Consider the following 15,577-nt stretch of genomic DNA (forward strand, 5'->3'; position numbering starts at 1 on the left):
GCCTTTAGAGGGATCACCACCAGATGGTCGCTTAGGTTCGCTTGAGTGTGCGTCCACCTAAATCTACTGTTGACCGCAAAGTGGTGTCAGTCAGTTGAAACACGATTGACCTTATGGTAAGTTCTGTGTTCGATTAATGTGCCACCAATGACGAGCTGATGGAAGTTACAGAAATCAACCATTTTCGCCCACCTCGGTATTCAGACCTCCCATCATGATTGCAATGTCACGTTTAGGAAGCCTCCCTTGAGCTGCATGTAATTGCTCGTAGGAAGCATCCTTCTCTGCTATGTCGGAAATCTTTGGTGCATAGTACTATACAACCCTGATGCTCCTTAACCTGGACCAGAATCTAGCAATCAGAAATCGGCTTCCAGGTCAAGGTAGTGCATCTTGCATTAGCCGCCGACCAACAGCCCGACACCGAACTCAAATCTGCTACCACTCGCATACTCCTCGAAGTCCCATTATCTTACTTGGTTTATTCCCAGAATATTCAGCTTATACCGTTGGAGTTCTCACTCGAAATGGTGAAAGCGGGCATTCGGAGAACCCTCGATACTGTTGTCGAGGATCGTGTGTACATTTTATAAACCAATCATAGCCCATTTCGAAACTTACGCGTTTCTAGCCCACTAATTTATATTATAGAAATCGATGAAGAGCTGATGAAACCTCGGTAGGCTGTCCCACAATTTTCTCCACCCATGTTGATGTGATCAGTGTAGGAGGATCTAGGAGATAAATTAGTCTGCTATTATCTCTGCGACAGCAGGGACCGCACACATACCTCTCCAAATATCGCACTCAATATGGGTGCCCTTTATTTTAAAACATGGCGATCACCTCTTCCTTCCACTCAGTTCGCGAAAAATCTCAGGTCCGCAGGATTCATAAATGAGAGAAAGTAGCAACACCGCTGAGACAGCAGGGGCTGCACAGAACAGTTCTACATGGGGACCGTCAAGTCTAGCAGTTTGAATCTATATGTTACTAAAACTGGGCATTTCATCCACGGGAGAAGTTCACCAAATATTATAGGATTGCAAACCAAGGTGAAATGTTTCCGCCAGCACCTAAGCTCTTCGTCATTCTGGATGAGGAGTCGACCGTTAACGTTTATGACCGAACCATTAAAAGACTTGCGGCTACCTGAAAGTTCTTTTGTGATGCAATACACCTGAATGTGCATAATGCATAATGTGCACCAGAGACATGTCTTAATTCAATAGAGAGCTGAAACAGTGTACAAGCTTTGACACAAAGTAAAGCAGAGTTCGCGGGAGTTCCATCGACTCAGCTCGTTTATAACCTTTTGTATGAGCATATTGGAACAGCTCCCGGTACCAAAGCGAATGGAAGGACAACCTTACTCCCGTCATAATAGCTGAAACGTAAGCCAAGGATCGGAACTCATGGTTGAACTTTATACGAGTATATATATAACCTGAAAAGCTGGGAGTTATTGTTTGGTATAGGCAACTGTCTAGGTAACATATGCTACCAAATTGGTCAGAATATGAGAAATTATCATTACAAGGAAATCTAGCCCTCCATGGGGCGAAAAATTTCTGGAACTCCTCCAACAGAAGTACATACAAAAACATATGATGTTATAATTATACCTAACCACCTCTAATTAAGAATAATGTTTCCCTCAACTCACCTAGAAGCTCATCAGCATCCACATTACGTGCCACGAGAACTGCCACCGTTTGTAAAGCAGGCAAACCCCAGGCTGCCAACTGTGATAATGTACTGAACGTCTCATTTTTCTTATTCTTGGACAATTTATTATTGTTATTATTATTGTTGTTATTCGACGTGGAAACTACCGCTGGCTCGTTGATATCACTTCTAGCACGGCGTATCCCTCGATGCCATTCCAAACAGAGTATGGACCACCTGGAAAAATAAACAGAACGTCAATGGAGTCAGGAAAATATGTCTAGGGAAATGTTTAAAGAACAAACAAGACGTGTCATGTAATCGTGGATGCTACCCTTCGGACGAAAGGAGGATCTTTGTGTACGTGTTGAATTTTGAATTGAGAGAATGCAGTTCGGAGTAGCAGCAGCACTACGTCTGGATAAAGCCTAAACTATTCCTGGAAATAATATAATAAACCTAACGCTTTCTGAGGAAAGATAAGGTAGCGCTTCCCACTTTAAGTCGCTGGATATTGTTCAAAAGAAGGGAAGTGATGTATGGTAAAAAAGTGCCCACTAGGAGCTATGGAATTATGAAGTGAAGTGCTTCGAATATTTCTTCCAACTACTGTTCACATAAAACAGAAATACACAAGGTGCGTTCCCTGCGACGCGAAGACATAGCACCATTCCAAACATCCTTGTTTGTTTACGATACTCACGACGGGCCGTCAGTACTGAACCCATGTTAACAAAGACATGTTTCTCAATTTAACCCGAAATATATGGTGACGTGCAGAAGTGCATACAAAACTTATGAGTTCTTTCACTTCTCAGATTCAGTACTTCTAGCCGGCGACGGGCAAGCCCAGCTAAGTTCATTTGCTTCCCGTAAATATTTACTGCGAGTATGAAGTGGCGACGCATCCACTTCTTGGTCGTCCTCTTGAGAAAGCCAATGAAGTAGCTGCGGCACATGTTGAGATGCTGCCGGCCAGGAAACCACAAATATCGTTTTCCATGTCCATTGTCTCATGTCGACATGGCTGCAAACATGTTCGACTATTCAACATTCGTTCTAAACAAGTTTCAAGTTCGATGGCATCGTCGTCGTCATCGAGCAGGTGAACAATTAACAGATTCGGATAAGCAAATAAATAAACTAATTAGATTCATAACAGGCCGTAAAATTAATTTAAGCAGACTCCGCTCTTTGGGGAACGTCAAAACAGAACAGTTGGACGCGGTCGAAGCATCCATAAATTGTCCTCATTAGTGTGCATGGAAACTGGATAGGCAAATACCGCTTCTAAATGGACTTCCAATCGGTACCCTGAACTTTGACTGTTATTTAGGATTATATGGAATTCATTATTGCTAATATGATTTTAAATTATGCTACATAGCTGCCTCCCAATCAATGAAATTAATAGGCTCCGCTCCAGTGATGGTTTTATCAAAATTATTGTGCACTCCAAACGGAAACCAAATGTTCACTTCAACAACGTGAGCCCGAACGACATCCTTTTTTCTTTTCAATAACATCAAAATTGAGCCATTTAACCGATTATCCACCATTAGAAATGGCTCCCACCTTTCACTAAATTGACTTCAGTCAGGAAGCAACTCCACTTTAGTCCTAGTAGAAAATACCCAATACCAACCAGTCGGGCAAAAAGAATGGACATTTGTCCCATTAGGACCTAGCAAATAATGTATATGCAAATATTACGGCAGAATATCCACTTTTGCAAGCTACTGACATTCAAAGTCAAAGTCCAAGCAAGGATTCTTAACACGTGGACGGCATCAGGACGCAATCAAATTAGTCCGGGCTAAACAAATCCATGTCTGCAGAATAAATATTCACCTGACGAACGAGAAAATCGGAGGAGCCCTTGGGTGGAGGCGCATCGCTATCTCCCCTGTATAAGAAACCCAATGTTGTAGGACGAAAAATTGCGAGTTAGAACTGGACTGTACAATTCATTTCATTACCGCCTACGGGCCACGCAGGTCGAACTAAAGTCGAGGGGCATGTCTTCCGATAACTACTGAATATAAAGGCCTACAAGGTGCCTGTCGATCACTATATAATCGTGGTGGGTGATTTTAATAATTTATTAAATGGTTATTTCATATTCACGGAGCAGTGAGTCCTTGAGGGTTTTACGTGAGCACCTGTCTGGAAAATTTAATCCCACGGTCTTCTTAAGACACGCATTGATTTTGTGACCACAATCAGAGCCCCACAATGACAAGCAACAACGGCACCAGTCTATACCAAGTGTATGGTTTAGCATTCATACTGGTGCATGCAAGACCTACCTAAATCTCTACTGAACTAAGGAGTACGGCACCCGTGTTGACTAGGCCCTCGTCTTCCTCACTGCCACCTCTGAGCACCACGCATTACGAGCAGTAAAACGCTAATCGACTATGTTCTCAGAAGACATCCACCCCAACAAAGCCGTTCCTCCCAAAAACAATCACGCCACAACATCAGCTGTTGATTGCTGGGTGAATCAAACCACCATTGAAGGAAGGCAACGAAAGGCACTGTCCTGCAGCGGATTAAATAATGGAGGATTCGTGAAAAAAAGAAGAAGTTACCTCACTTATAAGTTTGCCGACCCATAAAGCGTCCCATGTACCTCTTGAAGTCACCGAGCCTGGAGAAGGGGTCATCAACCGGAAATACTTGGATTTGAAATGACGATATCCGAATAGAAATGCGTCAAGGGAAACGCGTCAATCACAACTTTCTCGTCGATAAAACATTTGTCAGTTGGGAAATTTATAAGAATGACAATCGGGAAGCAAAGAAAGCGATCGCTGTTACCCGAGCGGTCCATTACAAAGGTCCTTATGATAAACTGGGTACTCTTGATATCGAAGGAGATTTATGTCAAAAATCCATCACCAATGCACACAGAATATCGAACACTTCAGTTGAGTTAATATCGAAAACAATACATTGCTTACCGATCGGTAAGTCGCTATGGACAGATGGTGGAAATATTTCGAAAGGATTTCAACGGAAGACGTTGCTCATTCTCCACGTCCTCAAGCACTGGCGACATTTGAAGCAATTCCATGGAGAAAGCAAGCAATCGAATAAAATCGGGGCAAGGAACAGGACCTGACGAAATTTTTTTTGAGAATCGGAGGATTCCTAGGTCCGCCATCCACTAAATGGCGGACCGGACCAGTTGGAAAGCAACACACTTTCTCGGTTCTGCTCCACGTAATCCTCATTCCCTCCCTCCAAAACATATGGCTTGCAGTTTCGTTCAGGGCAGAGGCAACTCATCAGACGCTGCCTCACCTCTGCCCTGGGAGTAATGTCACCGAAGTGGTTACAAGTTAGCATTTGCTCCCTTATATTAATTCAAAACCACGACATGTGTGTGAATTATAATCAAGACAAAATCGTCTTGTAAAATTCGGGCCTAAGCGGGCCGAGGTTAAACTAAAATTTTGTCTTGTTTTTGAATTAATGTAAAGGAGCAAATGCCAACTTATAACCACTTCTGTCACACCATTCCCAAGGCAGAGGTGAGGCAGCTTCTGATAAGTTACCTCTGCCCTGGACGCAACTGCAAGTCAGAAGACCTAACAAGCTCGAACCTGAGTTCTAGAACGACAAGAGCCTGGATAAAATACTCTTACTCAATGGGTTCTTCAATCATGTTATTGACGTTGGTAAAAAACCATCAAATTACCATCAGATACGGTTAATGTCTCAAACCATGGACATTTTTGAACGCCTAATGGATAACAATATTCGCGAAATCTCCCAAATAACCACGAATCAAACCGGGTTTGTCAAGAACTGCGTAACTAATAATGTAATACACGCCACGCAATTGCTCATGGAGAAACACTATGAGAAGCATCGCCCTCCTCATCTGGTATGCTCTGCGGCAACACCCACGATGCAAAGAGCAGAGTTCGAAGTTCGGCGGTTATATCAAAAGCGGTTCGTACCTCTGTCACTATTCATCAAAGAAGCGCCCGTTCAAGACTCCTTTTTGTTATTGTTATGGACTCTGCTATACGGGATATCCAATGTCTAGCGGCCTACAAACTGCTCTATACAGACGATGTTTTCCTAGCATCTCATAACAAAGCTGATCTCGGCAACTTGTTCAAAACTGGAATGATCGCCTCATGTAACATGGTCCCTGATTGCATCTGAATTAACCATCACTGTCAGTGGCAGTGACCTGCCGAGAACTGAATTGCTCTATGAAATTGTTTCACGCATCAGTGCAACCTGAAGCAGCGTTCCATAACTTGTGTTCTTTGTGAGTTACGCGCAAACGAAAGTCTCAACTCCAAACTTAGCCGCAGTGTCATCTGACCTGCCGCCCTCCATGGTCCTGAGTGTTGGCGGACTACAAAAGACAATGAACGGCACCTCGCGTTAATGGATGAATGAATGTTGCTTTGGACCAGTGGCGTGAAATGCCATTTTTTGCACTGACAGTGGAAGATAACGGTAAAGGCGTCGTCGATTGTGTGGACATGTTATTTGTCAAGATTCGTGTAAAAGTCGAATTCAATGGCAAGCAAAACAGTGATAGCTTAATATATTAGATGGTGATTTGAGAGCTTTCCGTTCGAGCCAACAGTACAAAGTCTTAACAAGAAGAAGAGACCGATTTGATCTTCAAACCCATTTCTAGGAGCATCTCAGTAATTGCAGTAGAATCAGCTTCGGGTTCAATACCTCTACTTGCAATTATCAAACCTTCGCTGCTAAGTCAAATTCTTTAGCAATTTTCCGATAGTCGTCTTCCCTACAGACCTGGGTTTTTGTTTTCTCGGCCTTGTTTTTCTTCATTGGAACTACGAAGAAGTTGTTACGTCCGATCTTCTAGATCATTGTGAGGCGATGCTGCTCGCGTAAGTAAATTGGCGGAGGCTTCGGTAGTTTAATCTCTTCAAAAGAATGTCCATTAGGTTCATTGTGGAGAATCCTGAATCAGTTCTGCGTGTGCTTACAAACCCTAAGGAATGTATACATAAAATTTATCCTATCTTCATCATATGTTTAACAAAACATTGTCCGGGAACTACCGATTAATACTACTCCCTTCCTCTATCCTTAATATTATCCAAGGATACGTAAAACAAGTCTTTCGTCTGATTATCGCATCTGATTGTTATGAACCCACATTGGGCGCCATTTAAAATTATTACAAGTGGGAGGGTAGCAGTGGTCTAAGGGTATGAAAGTAATATCCATTCAGTAAATCCAACTGAGATATGTACACATGAACGAAACTAGGTTAGGTTTAATTGAAACGATCTGCAAAGTTCGTAAGCAGATTAAGTTCGTTAAGTGAGACCACCATTTTCTCTTCTTCTCTGTTATGCATTCAGTATTCTGTGACATATTTCTCAATAAATTTGCATATAGAATCCACACCAATTTTGATAACACCCAATTCTCCTTATAATTTCTAAGATATGAAACTGCAGAAGTCGTTAAAAATCATATTGAGAAATGAAATGCAAAGTAGCAATAGAATCGTCACCCCTGTCGTGTTCCATAAATTTATTAAAACTATTATAATGCAAATCGCGGAACCAACTCTAAGGCATGCAAGAGCCAATATTCAAAACTTGTTTCCAACTAAATTTATGTATATCAAACTCCCATTTCCATAAATATTAATTTATTTTCTTATATCTGAACAATCGCTCAGAAATCTTTATCTAATTATCCAAGAGAATAATATCTGGAACTCAAATATGCACTAATTCCCAGAAAAAAATGAAAGAAGTTCATCGTAAATTTTCCAAATGAATTAAAATCATGATTAAATCGCTTAAATCTTGTTCTTGGAATAATCTGAGATTTTTTCCAGCGTGTTATGCAAACAAAGCCACCATGAAAATCAGAACCGCCACACAAAATATCAAATTTCATAATTTCCTTTCGCACCAATTAAAAATGTATGCATATGTTGCCGATAATCGCGTTTGGAGGAGGAATAAATAAAAAATTTCATATCTGCTGAAAAGAAAATGGGATAAAAGATTGAAAAACTTGAAATGTTTATTTATAAGAAAAATGCTTTATGCCCCGAAAGAATACAAGAATTATGGATTGGAGAAGCGCGGAAACTTCGCAAATAAACAAAGCAAGGATAAACAAGTGTCTGTCTGATGGCAAGACAAATTCCATGAAATATTGCGGCATTTTGTAAGCGTTATGTGATTAATTAATTATGCGGGACTTTCTTCCCTGCGCTCGAGAGATTTATAGATTTTGTATTCTGGTGTCAAAACCCCACACGCTTGAATGGACACAAATATGTTTTCCTGAATGGATGAATTATTTGGTGAATGGTTTCAGCACCGAACCCAAAGAAAGCAACATCAGCCGTTGGGAGAATTAAACGGTTGAACTCAAAATGTTGATGTTGAATCCAATTAATGAGAAATTTTGTGTGAGAACCCCTTCATCCTTATCTCAAAAAGGAAGCATCTTACGCGCATAGTGTGCAATTCATGTATTCCAATCAGGAAATTGATACCTTCAAGACACCATCAGCACCTCATCATCTTGCATTATTTAAATAGCTGGAGCGTGTTCATTTCAAATAAGCAACATGCATACGGATGTCAGGGAGCGATAAAAAACGTAAGAACTGCCCATGTGCATGCGGAAAAGCATCCAACCCCGTGTTTATATCATACAGAATTGCAAAAGGAATTTTCTTAATCTTAATTGGCCGGTAATTTAATTGTATGTTCCGGACAGCTGAACAGGCCTTTACACATTTTTCCAATTTCGCAGCCATTTCGAATACTCGACCACGTTTAATGGGAAAGTTAACAGAAAGGTAGAAAAGGTTTTATGCAGACATTCGTGTGAGACGTGAGGTGAGCAGGGTTGACGAATGGGGAACTGTACGCGCTCTTCCTCAAGAACCTGCTGACACTCATGGATTTGTCACTGGTTAAACCAATTTTCATAATTTATCTGGAGCTGGGCTGAAACCCATGGTGCCGAGGTCATATGCACTATCTCTTTCAAAACGTATCTCCAATTTTTCGCTCTACAACAAATAGCCCAGAGCAATCTCCAGATAACTTCATCCAAATGGCACCCCTGTCGCTCTAACCACCCAGAAAAAATCGCAACAATATTTTGTTGTTCATTGGCGTTGGAACTCGTCACTTACAAGGAGATAATGGAGTCCGGACGTGAACATGAACTCGGACGTACGTGGTCCATTCCTCTGGTCATGAAGGCGGCATGGACCACTTCGTCGGTGTTAGTTGAATGACTTGGAAAGCTAAAACTGAAACTGGACATGGACAGCACAAGTGTCTGGTATGTCTGCTTTTCGTCCCAGGTAATAACTTCTTCTTAATCATCTCCTCAATCTTTTGGGTTTATGCTATCTGATGTAATTTCACTCACGGTTCGTCGTTCACTTCACCAACGGGCTTAAGTCTTCTGGCAACTTTCAACAATATCGATTTTCTTTAGCACCATCAATGTTTTTGCTTAGAGTGCTAGCATGCAACAGTGTGTGATGAAAGAATGGGGTGAACATTAATGTTACCGATGATGGTGTGATAAATCATACCATGTACCTTTAGCTTGACTATCCTGGAAGCTTCACGGTTTGTTTTATTAATAGTTTAATGGACTGAAAATGGAAGAAACACAAGCGCGGCTACGGTGGCAATATACGAATATTAAAACAACGGTTATTATTTGATAAAGGCACCAAAGATGATACTCGCGCCATATGTAAAATGACGCTAGGATGGCCAAAAGACTACCCTGGGTTAGTTTTTTTCAACCAGGAGAGCAAAGTTTTATATAACTTAACCAGAGGGTGGGCGGTGGGTCTCGTGCGTCGGAAATAAGGTCCTATGCCACAACTGGCTGCAGATATAAGTAGCTAAAAGAAGATCACCCGGAAAATATACCTAACCTGACATAAGAGTACAATTTAGAGCACAATTTGCATTGTCAACTATAGGCTGTAGTATTCTGTTACTTGAGTAAGCACTGATAAATCGTGCCAAAATGACTTTCAGGCAATGGTGTGCTCGATGCTTTGTCACCACTAGCACTAGTCTGGTTCTTAGTGATACACTGCAGAGATACTTGGTCCAAACCTAACATGGCCTCATTGATTGCATATCCATGGGATCACGTAGTGACCATAATCCAAACATTGTTAACGGCTTTAAATGTGAACGCAACTAACATAATAGAAGTGACATAAATAATACTGGAAGTGCCAACAATGGAGAACTGAAATCGACGAGTAAAAGGAGTTCCCTTCAAAAATCTCGAGACTCCCAGGGGAAAGCGAATGGCGTGTCAGCGAATGAAAGTCCCAAACGCTCCTGAGCACTTTTTGCCTGGAAATGAAACTTTTATTGGAAAGGAAAGCTGTTGTTTTTATAAAATATTTTCCACTTATAGCCGGCATTTTTTCCATTTTCCGAAGGTTGATACCAATCCAAAAAATGTTCGCTCTTTCAGATTAAACCATTCATCAATCCAATTTTCGGCCTCGTAATTTTTGAACTTGCTGATTCGTAAGTTCATAGCCCATTGAAGAAAGTAAATGGTAGCCTGTAGTGACCGCCTTTTTTCGGATTGATTTGCTCAAATAATGCATTCTATTATATGTAATGATCCCTTTAGCCTAACATTTTTTTTACCTCTTTAATGATGGGGTATCAATCTTTTTTTTATTATATAATTCCCGTCCCTTCCTTCACCTAAATATACATCTTTATAAGTTAAATTTCTTCCCCTTTTGGTTTAAACAATTCTCTCCATGTGCTATTGCCTTCAATCAGAGATGAAGTGGAGATATTAAAAAAATCGACGAGGAGAAAATCGCCTTAAGACAGCGCAAGAAGGAGGTAGTTAAAACTTCTTAAAATTGATACTTCAAGCATCGAAAACTACTATAGTTAACAGTGACTACTGCATAAGGTGCGATTGTAAAACAAGAGATATCATCATCATCATCAACGGCGCAACAACCGGTATCCGGTCTAGGCCTGCCTTAATAAGGAACTCCAGACATCCCGGTTTTGCGCCGAGGTCCACCAATTCGATATCCCTAAAAGCTGTCTGGCGTCCTGACCTACGCCATCGCTCCATCTTAGGCAAGGTCTGCCTCGTCTTCTTTTTCTACCATAGATATTGCCCTTATAGACTTCCCGGGTGGGATCATCTTCATCCATACGGATTAAGTGACCCGCCCACCGTAACCTATTGAGCCGGATTTTATCCACAACCAGGCGGTCATGGTATCGCTCATAGATTTCGTCATTTTGTAGGCTACGGAATCGTCCATCCTTATGTAAGAGGCCAAAAATTCTTCGGAGGATTCTTCTCTCGAACGCGGCCAAGAGTTCGCAATTTTTCTTGCTAAGAACCCAAGTTTCCGAGGAATACATGAGGACTGGCAAGATCATAGTCTTGTACAGTAAGAGCTATCGTGAGACGTTTCGAGCGAAACAGTCTTTGTAAGTTGAAATAGGCTATGTTGGCTGACAACAACCGTGCGCGGATTTCATCATCGTAGTTGTTATCGGTTGTGATTTTCGACCCTAGATAGGAGAAATTGTCAACGGTCTCAAAGTTGTATTCTCCTATCCTTATTCTTGTTCACGTTTTGTGTTGTTGGTTGATTCGTCTTCGGTGCTGACGTTCCCACCATATATTTTGTCTTGCCTTCATTGATGTGCAGCCCAAGATCTCCCGCCGCCTGCTCGATCTGGATGAAGGCAGTTTGTACGTCTCGGATGGTTCCTCCCATGATGTCGATATCGTCAGCATAGGTCAGTAGTTGGGTGGACTTGAAGAGGATCGTACCTCTTGCATTCACCTCAGCATCACGGATCACTTTCTCGAGGGCCAGGTTAAAGAGGACGCATGATAGCGCATCCCCTTGTCGTAGACCGTTGTTGATGTCGAATAGTCTTGAGAGTGATCCTGCTGCTTTTATCAGGCCTCGCCATTGGTCAGGGTCAGCCTAGTCAGTCTTATTAATTTCATCGGGATACCGAATTCTCTCATGGCCGTGTACAGTTTTACCCTGGCTATGCTATCATAGACGGCTTTAAAGTCGATGAACAGATGGTGCAACTGTTTTTCCATCGCCTGCCGCAGAGAGAAAATCTGATCTGTTGTTGATTTGCCTGGAGTGAAGCCTCTTTGGTATGGTCCAATGATGTTCTGGGCATATGGGGCTATCCGGCCTAGCAAGATAGTGGAGAATATCTTATAGATGGTACTCAGCAACGTGATACCTCTATAATTGCTGCACTGTGTGATATCTCCCTTTTTATGTATGAGACAGATTATGCGTCGTTGCCAATCGTCAGGCATTGATTCGCTGTCCCATACCTTGAGCACAAGTTGATGAACCACTTGGTGTAACTGGTCGTCTCCATATTTAACCAATTCCGCTGTAATTCCATCGGCTCCAGGCGACTTATGATTTTTTTGCCGATGAATTGCACGGACTGTTTCTCCTAAACTTGGTGGTGGCAGTATTTGTCCGTCGTCTTCAGTTGGCGGGACCTCCAACTCGCCGATGTTCTGGTTGTTCAGTAGCTCATCAAAGTACTCAACCTATCGCTCCAATATGCCCATTCTGTCGGAAATCAGATTTTCCTTTTTGTCTCGGCAGGATGAGCATCGAGGTGTATAAGGCTTCATCCTGCTGACCTGTTGGTAAAACTTCCGCGCCTGGTGCGGTTGCTACCTGTACTTTTCTAGTTCACAGACTTGTTGGTTCTCCCAGGCTTCCTTTTTCCGTCTGTGAAGTCGCTTCTCCGCTCGACGGAGTTCGTGATAAGTCTCTGCGCGTGCCCGCGTTCTTTGAGAATGCAACATTACTTGGTATGCGGCATTCTTCCATTCCGTTGCTAGCTTACATTCATCGTCAAACCAGCCGTTCCGACTCCTTTTGCGGCTGGGGCCAAGCATGTTTGTGGCCGTATCCATGATAACGTTCTTCAGGTGGTTGTGAAGATCATTTGTTGACGCTCCATCTCAAGGTCCTCTGTTGACTGCGGTTATTGCGGCATCCATTTCCCTCTTATAGGTGTCGCGGAGGGTTGTGTTGTGGATGGGTTCAGTGTTCACTCTCACCTGATTGTCAGAGGGGATTCTAGGTGGTATTGTTATTCGAGCTCGGAGCACCATGCCAACGAGATAGTGATCCGAATCCATATTTGCCCCCCTATATGTTCTGACATTCATCAAGGCTGAGAGGTGGCGGCGTTCGATCAACACGTGGTCAATTTGGTTGAAAGTGGTCCCGTCTGGAGAGGCCCACGTATGTTTGTGAACCGCTTTCCGCGCAAACCAGGTACTTCCAACAACCATTTCGTGTGACCCTGCTAATTGAATAGTCCGCAGTCCGTTATCATTTGTTATTTCGTGTAAGCTATGGGAGCGAACGTATCGCCTGAATACGAGCTCCTTCCCTACTTGGCTGTTAAAATCCCCAAGTATGATTTTGATATCATATCTGGGACAGGCTTCGAGGGTTCGTTCTACTGCCTCGTAGAAGGTATCCTTCTCCGACTCTGCAGTCTCCTCTGTAGGGGCGTGAACGTTTATGAGGCTTATATTTCTAAACTTGCCTCGCAAGCGCAGAGTGCATAGCCGTTCGCTTATGTTTTCAAAGCCGATAACAGCAGGTTTCATTTTTTGGCTGACTAAGAAACCTACTCCGAGCACATGGTTTACTGGATGACCGCTATAATATATGGTGTAGTGGCTCTTCTCCAGGAAACCGGTCCCTGTCCATCGCATCTCTTGCAACGCTGTTATATCAGCCCTATATTGGGACAGGGTATCGGCTAGCTGCTTATCAGCTTCATCTCTGTACAGGGAGCGCACGTTCCATGAGAAAATGCGCAAATCGTTGTTCCTTTGTCGTTGCCGGGTCCGTCGTTTTAAAATCCGTCCTATCCGAGGCTCCTGTTGTGGCTTCGTAACAGGTTGTTTTCCGTGTAGGGTTGTCAGCTCTACCCAACCCCCAACCTGGAGGACCAGTTGGTACAATTTGTCCCGTTTTTAGGCGCGGGAGACTCGCCTTCATTCTTCTCCGTCTGCAGCTTTTCGTCAAGAAAGAGGTCCCAGCGGTCACCACGTGGAGGTGGAGATAGGGTTTGGTAGTAGAGCTGTTGGTGTTGGTTCAGCAGGCATTTCCCAGGTTTTATGCTCCATCGTGGGTACCAATCCACTTTTCGCCCCGGGACCTATACTACCCTTTGACCAAGACCAAGAGACAATTAGCTTCAATCTCGGAATGAAATTTTATTGACCATAATGTATTGTCGACGAATTCGACGAGTTCTATACTCTACTAATGGTTAATTTCATTTCTTCAAGGAGATCATTTCATTTTTATCATAAAACAAGCCAGAGTTTCTTTTCGGATATCGGAGGGAAAACGAGATCCATCCTTCGTGATTTTGGAATTGAAATTAGGCATGAATTTTTTTTAAGTTTTCAATTTGAATCAGAAATTCAGGATATTTCTCACATTAATCAACTTTCAGTTGTAGGAATTTGCTCGATCATCACACAGAGCTCTGGATGTGCAATCGTGAGTGTTCTTATTTTGGTTACTAAATTAAGTTTTTTTACTTCTTCAATTTTATTATTTTTTTTTTTTTTAAGTTTATGCCTATATTTGAATTTAAATTTTATTTTATGTTTTCTTTTATTATTTATTTCTTTATTAATTTTTTTTTTATTTATTTAGTATTTTTTTCCTCTACTCTTTTTATTCTCTTTTTAAGAATTGTTTTAGTTTTGCTTTTTTTTCTTTTTTTTTCTTGTTTCTTTGGATTAATTCCGTCATAGTTAATGTTTGTAATGGCTGTTGCATGTTGATTTCCCCATGATGGATTTTAGATATATTTCTTTGATTTGAAGACTCCCTTCTTCTCTCTTCCTCCTTAGCCCCGCAAAGCTCCCACATCTTAGGGACATCTTCCAGAATAATGGTCGTTTTTTTGATTTTCATTTTTCGGGTTTTAGCTCGCGTTTTGATTTCACTGGTTAGGCTTACGCGAATCCCTATGTTTGTGCAGTTATTTTCAAGATCCGGTGCGGATCCACGTGCTGGCCCACGTGAATTTTGTATAATGACACGTGAGAGATGGTAACGTTAAACGGTCACATACCACAGCTTAACGAACAAATAGCAAGATGATTTCCGCGCTGCATCGGAATAATGTCCGATTTCGTACACTCGTACAGTTGCACAAAACCTCTAGGCATGCATCAGCCCATGTCTGCGTCATATCACGTATTCTAGCCTGTAATAATAACAAATGGAGTTTTCCGCTTGTGTAACAACGTGTTGAATCCTAGAGATACATGATGAAGAATAGTAAAGGGAGATTGCAAGCTTCTCGGAAAATCGTTCCGAAAGGTTGAAGCGTATTGCCAGGTACTGACAGTAAGGGTATGTAAGTATGGTTGACGCGGCATATTCCGCATAGAGATTTACAGCAACTCCGATATATATTTTCCAATTATCAATTTCCAAACATTCAATATATCATTGAAATGACTGGAGTTTCTGACATATGAAATATGCTTATGCACTCTCAGCGAGAAGTCGTCATAGTTAGCTTGCATAACAGACTCCTTCTTAGAGAAACAAACAAAAATAATGAAAATGAGAAAATCCCCTGCATTAGTGTACCTCATTGTACACAAACGACATTAATCATAACAGTGGGCTTGCTAGGGAAGCCAATGAACTAATGAATAGCACAATTTGAGGTAAAATCTCCGAAAATATCTGCCCAGACGTTCGACAATATTTATACCAGTTCAATGAATATGTAAAAGTCGTACAAGAAATATGCACCCGTAAACGAGGTACTTTTCT

At 41.9% G+C, this 15,577-nt stretch overlaps 1 protein-coding gene across 1 annotated transcript in view; it reads right to left on the minus strand.

The window, feature by feature from the left end:
* LOC119655734 (frizzled-4) overlaps positions 1 to 15,577 on the minus strand; it is a 116,362-nt gene that overhangs the window by 13,227 nt on the left and 87,558 nt on the right. Inside the window, exon 2 of the mRNA XM_038061787.1 lies at positions 1,667 to 1,905. Coding sequence (XP_037917715.1) covers positions 1,667 to 1,905 — 239 coding nt within the window. The remainder of the gene's footprint in view (positions 1 to 1,666; positions 1,906 to 15,577) is intronic.

Source organism: Hermetia illucens, chromosome 1 (assembly GCF_905115235.1).
Source record: "Hermetia illucens chromosome 1, iHerIll2.2.curated.20191125, whole genome shotgun sequence".
Taxonomy (NCBI): domain Eukaryota; kingdom Metazoa; phylum Arthropoda; class Insecta; order Diptera; family Stratiomyidae; genus Hermetia; species Hermetia illucens.